The sequence below is a fragment of the Manis javanica genome, chromosome 5, assembly GCF_040802235.1.
Source record: "Manis javanica isolate MJ-LG chromosome 5, MJ_LKY, whole genome shotgun sequence".
Lineage (NCBI taxonomy): Eukaryota > Metazoa > Chordata > Mammalia > Pholidota > Manidae > Manis > Manis javanica.
Window position 1 is genome coordinate 134085815 of NC_133160.1, and position 15910 is coordinate 134101724.

Here is a 15910-nt window from a genome sequence, read left to right on the forward strand (position 1 = left end):
TTTTTCTTTGTGTATAAGAGTAGATGAAATATAATTTACAGGTTTTTTTCAATATGTATTAATTCTCTTTTCCCTGTTTTCTATAGGCTCTATATCCACTAATTACCTGCCTTTTATGTGTCAGTCAGAAACAATTTTTTTTAAATAACTGGCATATTTTCCTACAGAACTGTTTATCACATTTAAAGGTAAGACGTGATCACGTTTCTGACCTGTAAGCACTGACTGTAGTATTCACTCACACTTACGCATTGAACAGTGTGTAATAACACTTTCATTACTGCTGGTATACTTAAATAGTAATACTTTACCACATTCCTTTTCTTGTACATACTTCATTCCTTCTACAGGGAATCATGTATAGACATGAATAAACTTGGTGGAAAATTTAGTCTGTCTTGATGAATGCAAAATTATACTTTTTAAATGATTGTTTATATTTTCTTAGCACTAGCAGTATTTGTTAACAGATTCCTTTAGAATTGCAGAGTATTAGCTGATCTTAACAAAACACTCCAGATTTTGTGTGTGGGGGGGGGGGGGTTCGACAAAATTCAGTAGTGTTGGCTCAAGTCTGAATGATACGAGAAAAGCCTTGCTGATAAAATATCACCAAGAGCACATTTAATGTAAGTATGCCTGGCCAAACATGCAAGTGTGGTACTGGATCCACATGGGCATCAAAGCTCCTGCAATGATTCTGACTGGAGTCAAGGAATAATTGTTACTAACACTATTTGGTGCATCATGTCCGGTCTCTCTTAGTATTGAAAACAAAACTATGAGATGGAAGAAAGGATCATTGTCTTCCCAGGATGCTCTCTGGGAAGGATCTAACAGGATCTTCTTTTCTTCTGTGGCTAAGAGCACAGTTAATGTCTGACTCAGAACATGGGAATACTCTTCATCTACATGCCACCTGAATGCTTGATTTGAATACTGTTTTGATACGTAGATGGATAGATTTGAATATTTACTTACGAATTACAGACACATGGCAAATGTGACATTTCATTTCTTATTATTCCTCTAAGTTAGTGTTAAGTCTGAACACATACTTTGTATCTCTCTGTGCCTTGTTTTCACTGTCTTCAGTGACTTCCTCTGGATCTATAGCTCCTTGTGGTGGTGTCAGAAGTAGGGCTGGTTCTTCTTTCCCACTTGAGGAATGATCTACTGGACAACATATCCTATCTATCTTTTTCATGATTTTATGTATCATTTTTAAAAAATCCTTAATTTCTTAGTAAGGCATACAGGAAATACAAGTCTTTGAAAAACATTTTTGGCTGTTTTTCTCCTAGATATACGTTGATGTTATTCATGTGTGGGTGAGAACTGATATATTTACTTTGCTTTATTTATGAGAATGCCCAGGACCCAAATCAAGCTGATTATACTGTTGGTGTCATGTCACCAGAAAATAAGTTCTATTTCATTAATTACATTATATTGTTTCTGTCCTTATTTTGATAATTCATACAGATATAGGTATTAAAAGGGAACTGATCATTTTCAGGGTAGTATAATTTTTTCAGACTTTTAATGAAATATTTTAAGACATGTATTTAAGTGTTTCTGGAAGGTTGCTTTGTTTCATGACAATTCACTTTTCTGTTGCTTGTTGGAATTTTTATATATCTATCTATATATATATAAAGATAATATATAGATATGTATATGTATTTACATTTCCTATATATATAAAGATCATATATAGATATGTATATGTATTTACGTTTCCACCTAACATTTGCAATAACTTTTTTTTGTCTTAGGCTTTCATTTAAAATGCTTCTCTTTTCTTTTAACCCTTTCCTCCTGTTTAAATATTTCTGGCATCTTGTCCATTTTCATTAATGGCTGTGTCAGTTTGCCAGGCTAAAGGAGATAAGAGCCACTTAGCATGAGTATTTGGAATATAGTTGTCTTGGCCATTAACCCTTAACTTAAATATTAAGGCTCTATTCAGCAGAAATTTTATGAATTGGCTCCTGTTTATTAAGTTTTAGATACTGTGGCTATGCTGTAGAGTTGAGGTGAGGAGCTGAGCATTCAGGGTAAAACAATGCTACTTATCTGTTATAACAGGTGTAAATAATTTGTTTTATATGTAGGAAAAATTGGTTCAAGATACAGGCCTTACCTAAACTGATTCTGTTTTGAAATTTAAGTAGTCTCTTGATTTCAAAAAAAATCTGTAATATTTTTCCATTTATTAGATGTGCTACTACTTAAAACTGATTTTTATTAATATTTACCATATGTTAGATTCTCTAAACAAAGTAACGGAAGATCTGTAAGCAGCCCATGTTCAGGGAGCCAGGAAGTGATGGAGGCAGGGTCTGCATCTAGGCCCATCCAGTTCCCTGACCTTCACTCTTCCCAGTCCACCAGGTTACCTTTTAATGTATTAAAAGGAATGTTGCTGAATGGAATGTTTTAAGAAAATATTTTTGCTGTAATTCTGGGATACTAAAAAGACGTTATTCTCTTGAATCACAGGAATAAATCTGATACATTTTCAAAGCACTTTAAGATACTGCACAACTTTTTTTAGGTTACCATACCAGTTTTTGAAATTGGTGACCATGAAAAATGGGCTTTAGTCCTATAGGCTCACAAATAGCATGAGAGAGCATCAGGTTATTGTCACAGAAAAAGTCTGTTATTTTTGTCCCAAACAGAATAATTTGGTAGTTACCCATTCCCATATCTTTATATCAATTGAGGGCACTATGTGAAACTTATTTTAAAGTTTCTAATCATAACGGGGGGATAATAATAATAGACTTCAGATAAAAATAATTTGAAGATTTTTTCTACAGCATATGCTTATTTTCTTGTGAAAATTTAAACTCATTTGAACTCAAATACAGTGCTGTGAGAGGAAAAAATAGGCAATTAAAAATGTAACTGTTTTCTCTAGGTTTGAGTATTATAGATTTATCCCATGATGCCCAAATTATAGGATTTTTTTTTCTTAGTGTTTATGGTCACTGTCTTGGACATTTAAAATTTCTCCTAAATAGAGACCTTGCTGAATAGCTGTCTTGTTTTGTGCTTATTTTCACCTAACATGCATGTGCTGCATCTCATTTTCATGTTTGCTGTCTCACATTGCTTTATTTAGATGCCATCTAACAACAGTATCAGAAAACAAATAGAAACACTCCAGGTGAGTTGTATTGATGTTACAAAATAAAATACTGCTTTCTCTCTGTTAAGTGTGGCTTTTTTTCCTTTACTCATTGTTGCACGGCATGTCTAATGTATTATTCAAACCTGCTTCTAATACTGTAAATGAAGAGCAGCAAACAGAAGGAACATTTGTAGGTTTAATATTCATGTAGCCCCATGAAGATAAAGTTGAGAGATAAAAGTGATAACAGATGTTGCTGTTAACCAGAGTCCTTAATTTTAAAATATTCTGTTTGATTTAGATTAGCTGTTATAAATGAAATTTTTTAACAATTTTCCAATGAAATTAAAGGAACAGTAGCTTAGAGTTTGAAAAAATATGATTTTGATGCATGACTTTTAAAAGTATTATCCTATTGTTTGGGTTTTAAACAAATTATTTTGCTTGTGGCTCACAGTAGAAAAAAGGGGAAGAAACATTAAAATGATTGCTGCCAAAGAGCATATTGGACATATCAAAAATTTATTGTATGTTAATATTGGGTTTATATAACAATCTGATTTTTCAAATTATACCAAAATTGTAACTAGGTAATTACATATCTTTTTGTTTAAGGCTAACATCAATTTAGGATGTTTTTATTATTCAGACAAGTATAGCAGCATTGTAGTGACTAAAAATAATTAATATTTGATTTTTATTACTTAATCTTGTTGTTTTGGTATTATTTAGTATAGTTTGCTTTGTAAACATAGTCCATATTGGAAAGTTTGAAAATCAAGTCTTTTTCATGCCAGATACCCCAGCATTTAAGATAATCAAAATATTAACCATTTCTATGAGAACAATTTTTTATGTGGAATTGGCCTTAAATATTTTTAATATATCTCATTATATATTTATTTTATTAGTCATAGTTTGAAATAATTTAATGTGGAATAATTTGGAGTGTACATAAAACAAACTGAATTCATATTTTAGTACTTGATACCTTGGATTTAAATGATAGAAAAGAAAGCTATGTTATAGAAAAGAAAGTACTACAAAAAGCTTGTTGTTATTAGTAGCATGCAAACATATGATATACTTTATATGGTACTTCACATTACTAACAAATTAGTAGAAACTACTTGGAGAGTATATTTGAAGTTTGGGATCTATTAATTTGCGATGAAGGGGGAGGGGTTGATATTGAGACTCTGGTAAAGTAACTAATATTCCATTCCTAATAATAACAAATTTTCACATAAATGTACAAAATTATATTTTCTAGTTTTTTTATAAAAATATCTTCCAGTTGTTATTTTTTTTCCATTGCTTTCAGTCATACGTAGATGTCCATTCTATGGGATGGCTAAATTAGTATTTTAAAAGCACCTTTTTGTTAATTGCTATATATAAAATAACTGTTAACAATAAGAAATCCCACAAATCAAATTAACACTAGTTTAAAGCAATCTTACCACCAGTGAACAGATGCATAAAAAGTTTCACTTAATAAAGGTAGTTATTAGCTACTTTACAAATTTCACAATTAAATCTTATTACATGATCAGTCATTTGAGAATTTTTATAACAACTAGTATGAAGAAAATGTTTGCTGATCAGATTTTGATTGAAATAGAATACTTCCTTGATTCTAAATACTAATTTAAATAATCTATTCTACATAAAATCAAAAGTATAACACCTAACATTTAGTGTCTAACACCTAATATTTATTAACATGTGCCAGGCATTGTTCAACTTCATTACTCTGTGGGGTAGGTGGCGTGGTATCTCCATGTTGGAGGTGAGATGGTTGTGGCACCAAGCAGCACACAATGCTCAAGGACAGGGTTTGACCAGTCATTCCTAATTTCAGAGTCTACCCTCTTAACCCACTATTCTACATTCTCTCTTACAAACATCATCACTCAGTATTTTGCTTTTTTTCATAAATAATATTTGGTGTTCTAAATTTTCACTGTGTATGGACTGCAGTGAATTTTCTCCACAGATGAGCCATCCTTCATCATTATGTCCATATTGTGTGAGCCATTTACCATCAAGTAGCTGATGTGTGTATACTTAAGGAATTCTTTGAGGTGTCAATGTAATGCTAATATTTCACTGTTTTGAGAACTAAGGAATAGCTCAGAATTTCCTTATTTTTGATTACTTTTGCGCTGTTTGTACTTAATCTACCGAACATATACTTAACACATTTAAACCTGTTTTAGATCGAATACAAAAAAGGGGAGTGGTGAGGGCTTTTAGTTGTTCACAGAGAATATATTTGATTTTAAATGATTGTTAGTATTTTAATAAGTAAGTTATTTTACTCTTTTTTGTTTTTAAACAGAATAAAGATCCTAAAATGTCTCGAGTTGCACTGGAATCTTTGTATAGATTATTGTGGGTTTATGTAATTAGAATAAAATGTGAAAGCAACACTGTAACTCAAAGGTGAGTGCCTTTGTATTCAAGAGTATTTAAAGTAAAATCTTAGTTTAAAAAATCACACTGATGAAATGTTAGCTAACACTGTATAAATATCTTGAGGAGGAATATGAATTCTCTTGGTATGTTAGGAAGAATAGGAAGAATGTTTTGCTGTGAATTTCATTATCCCATTATGACTTAATCTTTTTTTCCTCTAGTCGTCTTATGAGCATAGTGTCAGCACTTTTCCCAAAAGGTTCACGCAGTGTGGTTCCTCGTGATACACCGCTCAATATATTTGTCAAGATCATTCAGTTCATTGCTCAGGTGAGTGCTTCATCCCATGATATGTATGTACATGTAAATTATAAGAGTAATCTATTGCAGGTTTTAAAATTTATTATACATCTAAAAAACATAACAAAAACATTTGTTAATATTGAATAGTGAAAAAGAAAAATATGCTTTCAAAAAAGTAAAAAGATGTGCTGTTCACTTTATGTGACACAATAAGTTTAAACCATTGATCTACATGCTTGGGGAAGAAAAGGAAACCCACAGGTGGAAACTATTAATTTAGGAAGGGTCAAGAAAGTGTCTCTTAATCTTCCTCTTAGGAAATGGACTAATTACCTCATGAGTATCTTGAAAGATTTTTGGAAACTTGTTTTCATAATCTGAATTAATCTGGGTTTTAGTTGCAGATACTAGAACCCATTGTAGCTTGTTGAACCCAAAGGGATCTTTTAAAACATACAGATAGTTCACAGTATCACTAGTAGGACTGACTGGTCTGAGTGACTAAGAGGAAACTGCAGAATTGGTCTCTCAAGGAAGCTGCTACTCTGCCAGTCAGAAAGCTGCCCAGATTAGGAGGTCACCACAGGTACTTCAGATTCAGTGAGCTGCCGTGAGCCCCACCAGTAAAAGATTGCATCCTCCTCTACCGCCTCCTGTGCTCCATTTCTTGAAGACTCCCATGAGTGTCACTTGGCAGGGTCTAAATCACATCCTGAAGCCTACTGTCCTAAGGAATCCTGGGAAATACCGTTTTAGCTTTCTGGCCTCTGCAGTAAAGGAAGGCATACTAGAAGGAGGTTTTGGTCACATTCTCTTCTGGGACATCAGCCTTGGAGAAGCATAGGTAGGGTTACCTCCTCAACTTAGAAAATGCTTTGATTCCAGAATATTCTGTATTTTCTTTGAACTAAAACTGACCACTTAGATGACCCATAATGTAAACATTTTTGACAGTGAGGTACAAGGAATATTAAGTAAAATTAATACATTTCTATTACTGGAGCACAGGCCTAATGATAATTAGATAAGTATAAATGTGTCAGTAAGATGAATGACAGCAAATTGTGCTTTAGATCTAGTGTTTGGAAGAATTTGCCATTAGCTTGCATCTCTTCCCTTTTTTTCCTCTAGGATCTTACCCGCTCCCTTGGGTTAATCACACCAACACTCTACCAGAACTATAAAACTCTCAAACATCAGTTAGTCTTATTAGGCAAGCTTTTTCTTGGAGATTTCCTTCCTGGAGCCCTGTTCTTCCTGTCTCATGTAAACTCACTGTTCTTTAGGCCTGTTGCATAGCAGTATCTTAGGACTTCATTTCATAATCATTCTAGAAATTCCTTCAGTTAGTTTTATAAATATTTTTGTGAATAAATGTTTACAACTTTTATCCTTTTGGTTGGGATATTAAAACATTTGATAATATAATCATGTTTTTTAACCTTTATTCATATGTGTTTTTCTTTTATCCAACTAGATTTGAGGACTTACGGGCACAGACCTGTGTTATTGCCATTATATGTATAATTCTGAACGTGATACCCAACATATAGTAGTAGGAAGTTGTAAGGATTTATTACTATTTTTTTTTCTTCTAGGAACGTTTGGATTTTGCAATGAAAGAAATAATATTTGATCTTCTCAGTGTTGGAAAATCTACTAAAACTTTCACCATTAATCCAGAGGTAAAAAAATTATAATGTAGTAGTATATTATCCTATTCAACATTTTAATTTAAAAAAAGTTTTTTTAGAGCATAATTTCTGGAACCAAAATTTAATGTCTCAAATCCCTAGTCAGAAGCTTTACTTCCAACTACAAGTGTGACTTGAGTCAGGTTATTTAACCTTTCTGATGACTGGCTGAATGGTTTAATAGTAGTTTTAAACATGGTGAAAAAGTAATTGAAAGAGAGGAAATTTCCTGGCTAAGCCAGCTCAGCTAACTTCTAAAGTTGAGACATGAGCTCAGGTTTCTTTTATTAATGTTAGTATTATTTCTTTAATAAATATCACTTATTCAACATTTGTTGAGCATCAAAAATGTGTCAGGCACTGTTTTAGGTTTTAGAGATAAAAATCCTTTTAAGTGGAGCTTACAATCTTAAAAAATATTGAAAAATTAAGATAAACGTTATTTTTTATTTCTGTGGCCCTGTTATTCACTAGTAAACTCTAACTCTTTAGACATTACATTTTAAGATTGTTGAAAAGTATTTTACAGACTACTTGCTCATAGGAATCTAATTACACTGGAGAATATAAAAGGCAAAATAGGTGTTCCCTTTTTTACTTCTTTTCAATTACTGTGCTGGTCCTTGTCATACTCAAATCCTGAGATATACATGTAATTAACAAATGAGTTAGAATGTTACTGGGGCTTTTTAAAGTAGGTTAGTAATTATTTCCAGATTTATAAAGTGAGCAGAAATGAGTGTTTTTATAGATGACACATTTACTGTGCTTTTCAGCAACCAAAATCACATAAGGAAAGACATTTTTTTGAACATCCATTTTAAAAAATATTCTCTCCATTAAACAAGTTTATTTCTAAAAATAAGTTTTTTCCTTACTGAAGCTCTCTATACTAGGAGTATAAAAAAGGTGATTTTTGCTGTTTTGTTGCTGTTTTTCCAGACTGACTTTATTAGGAGTATCTTCAATCTCTGTTTTCTTTTCAGGAAGCTTTTTAAGCTTGTGAGATCTAGTTAAAGACAAATAAAATGATCCATTAATCCATTTAATCAAATACATGCAAGTTGCAATTCCCTGGAGGCACCTCTGTGAACACCAGGGTATTGTAGAGTTTTCCCACCCCCCCTCCAGGTGTTTTCTGTGACCATGTGATAGGACCATCTGATACTAGTAAGGGAGTGCACCAGTACTATGTCATAGGTAAAGACAAGTAAAGCTTAAAACCTTAATCTTATTTAGATAGCCACATATATAAATAAAGGTTCTATTTCCCCCCTGTAAGCCAATGAACTATTTTGCATACACACTGGGATGCACATACCCTCTTTAGAGACCACTAGTATTAAGTCAGGGATAATAATAGCTTGGCCTGAGATAGTGGTGTGGGTGGAGAGAAGACCATTTACCAACACATTGAGAAGGGAGAAATGCACCTGTTTTGAACATGTCATTTCTGAGGTATTGTTTTGACATGCAAGTAGAGTCGAGTGGTCTGAGGGTCTTCTGAGTTTAGAGGAGAGGTGAGGCCCAAATTAGTGGATGATCTGGTATGGGTGGTAATTGAAACCATGTAAATACATGAATGTACTGTGGGAGAGAATACATAATGATAGAAGGCAGTCCAGGACCTCGTCTTGGAACAGTCTACCATTTGATACTCAAATAAAGGAGGCTAAACTAGAAATGCAGGTAGAGATGATACACCTGACAGAGGCACAGGTGTATCAAAGGAAGAGAGTATTTCAGGAAAGAAGGAATGCTTGATAGTGTTCTGTGCTGCTGAAAAGTCAAATAAGATGCTGGAGAAATGCCATTGTTTTGGATAGACTGGTCACTGATGAGTAAGAGTCGCTTCAGAAAAATATTGTGGAGAGGGCTTATTCCATGAAGATAGTTGAGTATATTTAACAAATTGGAAATATTCAATTGAAAGGGAAATGTTGAAGAGAAAGGATAATTGGTAGTGTAATGTTCCTGCAAGAGCAGATGGGATTCCAACAGCTAGGAAGACAGTACCCCAGTCCCCCCTCAACTGTAGTAAGAGCAAAGGAGAGGAGTAGGAGGTACAGATATAAGCAAATGGTTGTTTCTGTAGTGAGAGATTGAGGAAGTTAATGTTTTTTTCTTCCTGTGAAGTGGGAGACGTACTTGCTGAGCAGGGGCCAGGGGCCAGGATGGTAGGACAGTAGGAAAGTTGAGAAAAAGATATTTTCTGGCACTGACTTCTTCATTTTGAAACTTTCTTTTCTGAAGAGGATGAACATAGGCCTCAGAGTCTTCCTTGTGATAGCGGACAGCTTGCAGCAGAAAGATGGTGAGCCCCCGATGCCGACAACGGGAGTTATTCTTCCATCAGGAAACACTCTTCGTGTGAAGAAAATTTTTCTAAACAAAACTTTGACAGATGAAGAAGCAAAAGTCATAGGTTAGTGTTAACTGAAACAAATATATTGCTTTTTAATACAGTTTCTTTTGTAAAATTTTATGATCAAATCTAAAATGTATATATATATATTTGCCCAACATGTCTATTCCATTATACAAAGCGATACAAAAACGAGTACAATTTTGATATCTGTAAGTCTTCATATTAAGAATCTCCTGGTTAAATCTTTATATTCTTACATGATACTATTCACTGCATTTTGTCCTTCCTTCAAATTAATTTTAGTTCTGTGAATAATTTGGCTCATTTTCTGCAATATAGAGAACCTAATCACCAGGGATAAGATTATATGTCACAATTGAAATTACTTCTTTGGTGACAACAGTAAGCTAACATCACTGAAAGATTGATGGGCATTTGTTTTCTGCAGAAATAACTGTATTCTCTCTCTAATTTCTGACATCTTCTAACTGAGGTTTTTTCCCCTAGGAATGTCAGTTTACTACCCGCAAGTGAGAAAAGCATTAGATAGCATTCTCAGACATCTGGACAAAGAAGTTGGGAGACCTATGTGTATGACTAGTGTGCAGATGTCTAATAAGGAACCTGAAGATATGATTACGTATGTCACACATTATTTCTCTTCATTGCTCTTTCAGTTTTCATAAAAAATTATAGATGGTTGATTCTTGTGTGTTTCCTTATTTTCTTCTCGAGTTCTCCTGTGTTACCATCTACTGCAGTTTTTAATACAGCGATTCTTTCCATATGCTCAACTTTATTCTTTAAAGTGCTGTCCAACCAGTATAGACAGCAAAAGGCATCCTGGATCTTGGTTTAGTTTGTTGTCAGTGACAAGGCCCTATACTTATTTCATGAGTGATAGATTAATCCTGGTTACCCCTGATGTGTGTGGACATGGTTGGTTTATTAAGTCAAACAAAAACTCTTATTTCTAGAATCCCAATAAACAAAAAAGAACACTTGAAAATCTGGTAATCAGAGGTACAGAACAGAATCAAGTGAGTAGTTTTTTCAAAACAGTACCTCATCCCATCCACCCCCATGGTCCTAAGACATCTGTCACTGCCTCTCATCCCAGCACCTTTTTTTTCCTTATTGTTAGGGATGTCCCCCTGAAAGGAGGATGTGTTTATAGCAATAATTACTTTTATATGCTTGGAAGTATCTACATATATTGTGTAACGGGGGGCATTTTCTAGATAGTGAGAACTGCACTGTAGGTTTTAGGGTACCAAATTGCACAACTGATCTCTCAATACAGAGTCATTATATACTAGTACACACTAACTCTGGAAATTACTCTAAAGTGATATGTTTTTCCCGCATTATGTCCCCTGGGACATCTCCATCCTTTTGTCACAACCACTTTCCTCATTTATGTCAGTAAGTTTGCCCTCACTAAGTTCCTGGCTTGAATGTAGAGGCTTCCACCACAGCAGTGTCAGCTGGTTCTTCTGTAACTCCTGTTAATGTCTGATCCGAATTTCACTTCTGGTGATAGCACTTTTCCTTTCTTTGCTGCACTTCCATCTTTATTGGCCAGTTTCCCCTTTTGATTATCCATGTTAGGGTTATAAAATGTTTATTAATTATCTCTGGTGACAGGAAAGCAGCACAACTATACCCGTTGCTGTCTGTGTGAACTGAGTAACAATTGTCCAGCAACCAGTCACAACAGACTTTGAAAAGGTGATGTGATTAGACACTGATCATAATACACATCTATTGTTAGTGATTTATGGACTAAAGAGCTAATAGGGAAGCTTATTTGTGCAATTGCTTTCAGTTAATATGTGATAACCGAAAATTAAGCTATGTTGTTGGGGACTGGCATTATTAACTAAATTGTGATAATTGAAGTTCATGCATATTGGAACCATGCAGAGAAGATGGACTAAATAAAATCTCTAAAAGTAGGTAGCAAATACATTGCCACTATAATGACTACTGACCCACAATGCTTAAGATATCTAAATTCTTTTCTACAGAAGAATTACTTTATTGGGCCAACTGAATAACAATTTGAATAAAATAAATTAACTAAAGCTTTACCTTGAAATACAGATCAAACTAAAAGCCAGTATATTAGGAGGTCAATACTTAAAATAAAATAATAAAATCATTGAATAATTAGAAGAAAATATAGGAGAAATAAATTGCATCAAGCCTCTGGAAGAACCAGGGTTTTCAAAAATTGACACATTTTATGACATTAATATGTATATTTGTGTGTATATGTGTGTGTGTGTACTAAGTAAAATAAAAAGACAGGAACAGACAATACCAACAGTGGTCTATAAGAATATCTATTTACTAAGACCCCTGTTAGTATATAGTATAAATTAACAAAAAATTTTTTGCTAACTTTATAGGCCCCCATTATTTATATAAGATCAATATTATTTATAATTTAATAATATAATTTATTGAAGGATAGATACTGATTGAATTATTTTTTATTCTTTGAAATATATTCTAAATAATTTTCTTAATATTATTTAAGCATAATAGTTCCTTTTTTCTTGTTTTCTAATTACTAAAAATCATTTTTGCTTGCTAGCAGTGTTTTTTTCCATGAATTATCTCTGTATTCTTTTGTCCTTTTATAAACTGGTAACTATTTGCTGGATTTGTTTGAGTTCTTTTTATATTAAATACATTAAACTTTTCTGGGGGACTCCTGTATTCTCTATTTTTCCAAGTCAGCTTTCACTGTCTAGCATATGTAATATACTTACTAAATTCTGTTGTGATGTATTTTTCAGGGGGGAAAGAAAACCCAAAATTGATTTGTTTAGGACTTGTATTGCTGCTATTCCAAGGTTGATTCCTGATGGTATGAGCAGAACTGACCTCATTGAATTGTTAGCAAGGTAAATGAGAATTACTATTTGCTAGTTAATTTTATCTCTTTCAGTCCCTTTAAATTTTTAACACAGTTGTTACTGTTGTCATTAGAAGAGCAATAATAAACACATTTTAAAATTATTATTTACTTGCTAAACTTCCATTTTGTCTTTATGCTTTGTTAAACACATTCTCCCCACTCATTTTTAATTTTTAAAGTTCTTTGGATTCCCCTATATATCCTATTTTTCAGTTCCCTAGACTTTCATCTAGTAATATTTCTTGGAATTTATGCCACACATTACCACTTGTTGAATGGACATAATCAGCGTGTGATGAGGCCCATTAGGCTATTAAGTGTCATGTTAAATCCTATAGTCATTTCTTTAGCACCTCAGGTGGTGACCAGCTGTCATTTTCACTTTCATTCCTGTTACAGAGCCTGTAGGATTCAAATGTTGGTCTCGCTTTCTTCTGTTGGGCATGGGCATGCCATAGCTCTGCAAAATGAGGAATAACTTGACAAGCCACACTTGAATACTAGCTCCTAAAACTAATTCTAAGATGAGATGATGGGCCTATTGAAAAACTGCTTTGTTGATGTACTTAGGGATTCCTTAGATAAGGGGGTCAGCAAACTTTTCTGTAAAGGACCAGCTAGTAAATAATTTGGGATTTGCAAGTCAGATGGGTCTGTCACAGCTTCTCATCTCTGTCACTGCTGTGCAGACGCATCATGGGCGACATGTACAGGAGTGGGAATGGCTGCGTGCCAGTGAGCTTCTGGCTCAATTTGACCCTTTGCTATTGTTTGCTGGCTCCTGCCCTAAGTGAAAAACCAAGTACAGTGACTATCATGAGCAATGGTGCTTGACTGTATTGAAAGATGTTTACTGTTGCTAGGCACTTAGAACTGAGGCATAGATAAATTCACAATGAACAGTCAGCTGACAGACTTGTCCAGCAACCTTTCTGCCTTGTCCTTGGAAGGGCCTTAGCATTACACACACCCGTGCATTACCCTATCCACAGCTGTTGTAGGTTGTGATTACATACAGAATGGCATTTGTCTCTATTCAGGATTATGAGGAGAGAGGGAGTTACTTTGAAACTTTGCACCATGAGATGTATTCATCCCTTCCCACTCTATCTTCATTGTTGTTATGAATTAGATAGAAGAGTTACAAAGTTCATGTCAACATTAGGGAGGGAAAAGAAGTTTAATGATTTATAATGTTCCTTAGGAAAGCAGTAAACAACTCTCATTCAATTCTGCTTTTATTCCTCCCACCCCAGTTTAACTTCCCTATGTCTTTGTGGATGGTGATCACATGTCCCCCACCAGAGTGAAACCACATAAATGAGGGGCAGAGATGGGGAGTCTACTGAAGGAGCGAGCATGGGAACAGGGAATGGCAGTTTGCCTTGCCATTTACTTTGCTGCTTTTCCCCATGATACTCATTTACTAATTAATATACTTTAGCAGAAAAAAAGATTTTAGGGTGTGTGCTATTTTGTCCCCTTTTCCTATCACAGGATAATAGTTTAACTCTTACTTAAAAATAAAGGAAACTAAACAAAGATGGCATTGTAGATTTGTAGACTTGTATGCTGTATCTAAGGAAAGTTAATTAATTCCCCTGCCTTAAATTAGCCAGGCTACATTGTTACTCTCTATATATAATGAGTCATTAATTCATGCGTACAGCTGACCCTTGAACAACAAAAGATTTAGGGGCACTGAGTCCCTGCACAATCAAAAATCCATATATAATTTTTGACTCCCCCAAAACTTAACTACTAATAGCCTACCATTGACAGAAGCCTTACCAATGACATGAACAGTCAACTAACACATATTTTGTATGTCTTATGTATTATATGCTCTATTCTTACAATAAGTAAGCTAGAGAAAATTATTTTTTTTTCCAAATTGTTGCAGACCTTCAAAAAAATTTCCAATATATTTGTTGAAAAAGATCTGCATATAAGTGGGCCCATGCAGTTCAAACCCGTGTTGCTCAAGGTCATCTGTATGTATCCTGAGTCACACAGATAGGTGAAAGATGGGTATTTATACCTCTGTGGATTCAAGGGATGTTGAAATACCTTGAGAGTCAGTGTCACCGAGACAGTCACTCGCCTCTCCCGCAGTATGTCCCTGGGTGCCGCCCTCAGACAGAATCTGGGGCTGGAGCTCCTTGATCTGACCCTGTAAGACATATCCGATGTGATCCTCAAACTGCTGTGGCCCCACGGCTTCCTCCCAGGTCTGTCTAGCTGGGATAAGTTTTCTCTTCAGTCTCCTTGTCAGCTGAAGTTTGGCTTAGTGAAGACCAGAAATGAGGTCAGCAGAGTGAAGACTGTGCTGCCTCCTTCACCTGAGCCACACAGTGTTCCTCCTTTTGTCATTGAGAATCACTCCAGCTTCCCAGCTTCCCAGCTTCCCAGCTTCCCAAGCATGTAATTGTGACATATTGTTAATACTACCTACTGACTGTATTCATTCAGGCTGTTTGTAACTCTGATGCATTTTTCTTGATGGTCAATCACTAAAGTAATCCTCTTTAGCCCCAAAGCAGAAACTCTTACCCATATGACATTCCCTACTGGTTTTCTTGTTTATTTCTTATGGTTTTCTTGTTCGTCATTCTCTTTTCTATGTTCTGTTAAAACCCTTTAATTAATACTATGTTCATGTCCTCGTACTGTTCTGTTATCTTTAAAAGGTAATTTTATATAACCTCTCCATTGATTTTTAGACTTAACTCTTTAGGACCTTATGTATTAGTCAACACATTTTTTTCCCATTTTTTTCTAGACATAGTCCATTTATGATGTTACTCTTAAATTTGCTCTCATTCTTACCTTCAAAAACTATTTCTGTTAAATTGATTCCATCTTGATTTCTTCTATTTCCTTCTTTACAGTCAGCCATCTAATATTTAACTCTACCTCAGCAGCATGAAAGGAATGATAGAGATAAATCATCTTCTTTCCAGTGATGGTAAAGGACTAAATACATGTGAGATAGTACTAAAATACTACATGATTGGATATAATTTTTGGACTGACTACAGGATAACAACATT

The 15910-nt window shown here is 34.4% G+C and overlaps 1 protein-coding gene across 8 annotated transcripts in view; it reads left to right on the forward strand.

Moving 5' to 3' along the window:
* The window catches only part of FRYL (FRY like transcription coactivator), a 295909-nt gene that overhangs the window by 187029 nt on the left and 92970 nt on the right, over positions 1–15910 (forward strand). For 5 of the 8 annotated variants that reach the window (XM_073237639.1, XM_073237642.1, XM_073237641.1 and 2 more), the window contains 8 exons: positions 87–188; positions 3134–3178; positions 5487–5590; positions 5785–5893; positions 7465–7551; positions 9814–9985; positions 10436–10568; positions 12736–12843. In XM_073237639.1, the coding sequence (XP_073093740.1) occupies positions 87–188; positions 3134–3178; positions 5487–5590; positions 5785–5893; positions 7465–7551; positions 9814–9985; positions 10436–10568; positions 12736–12843 (860 nt within the window). The remainder of the gene's footprint in view (positions 1–86; positions 189–3133; positions 3179–5486; positions 5591–5784; positions 5894–7464; positions 7552–9813; positions 9986–10435; positions 10569–12735; positions 12844–15910) is intronic. The other 3 variants (XM_073237643.1, XM_073237644.1, XM_073237645.1) reach the window with 1 other exon arrangement.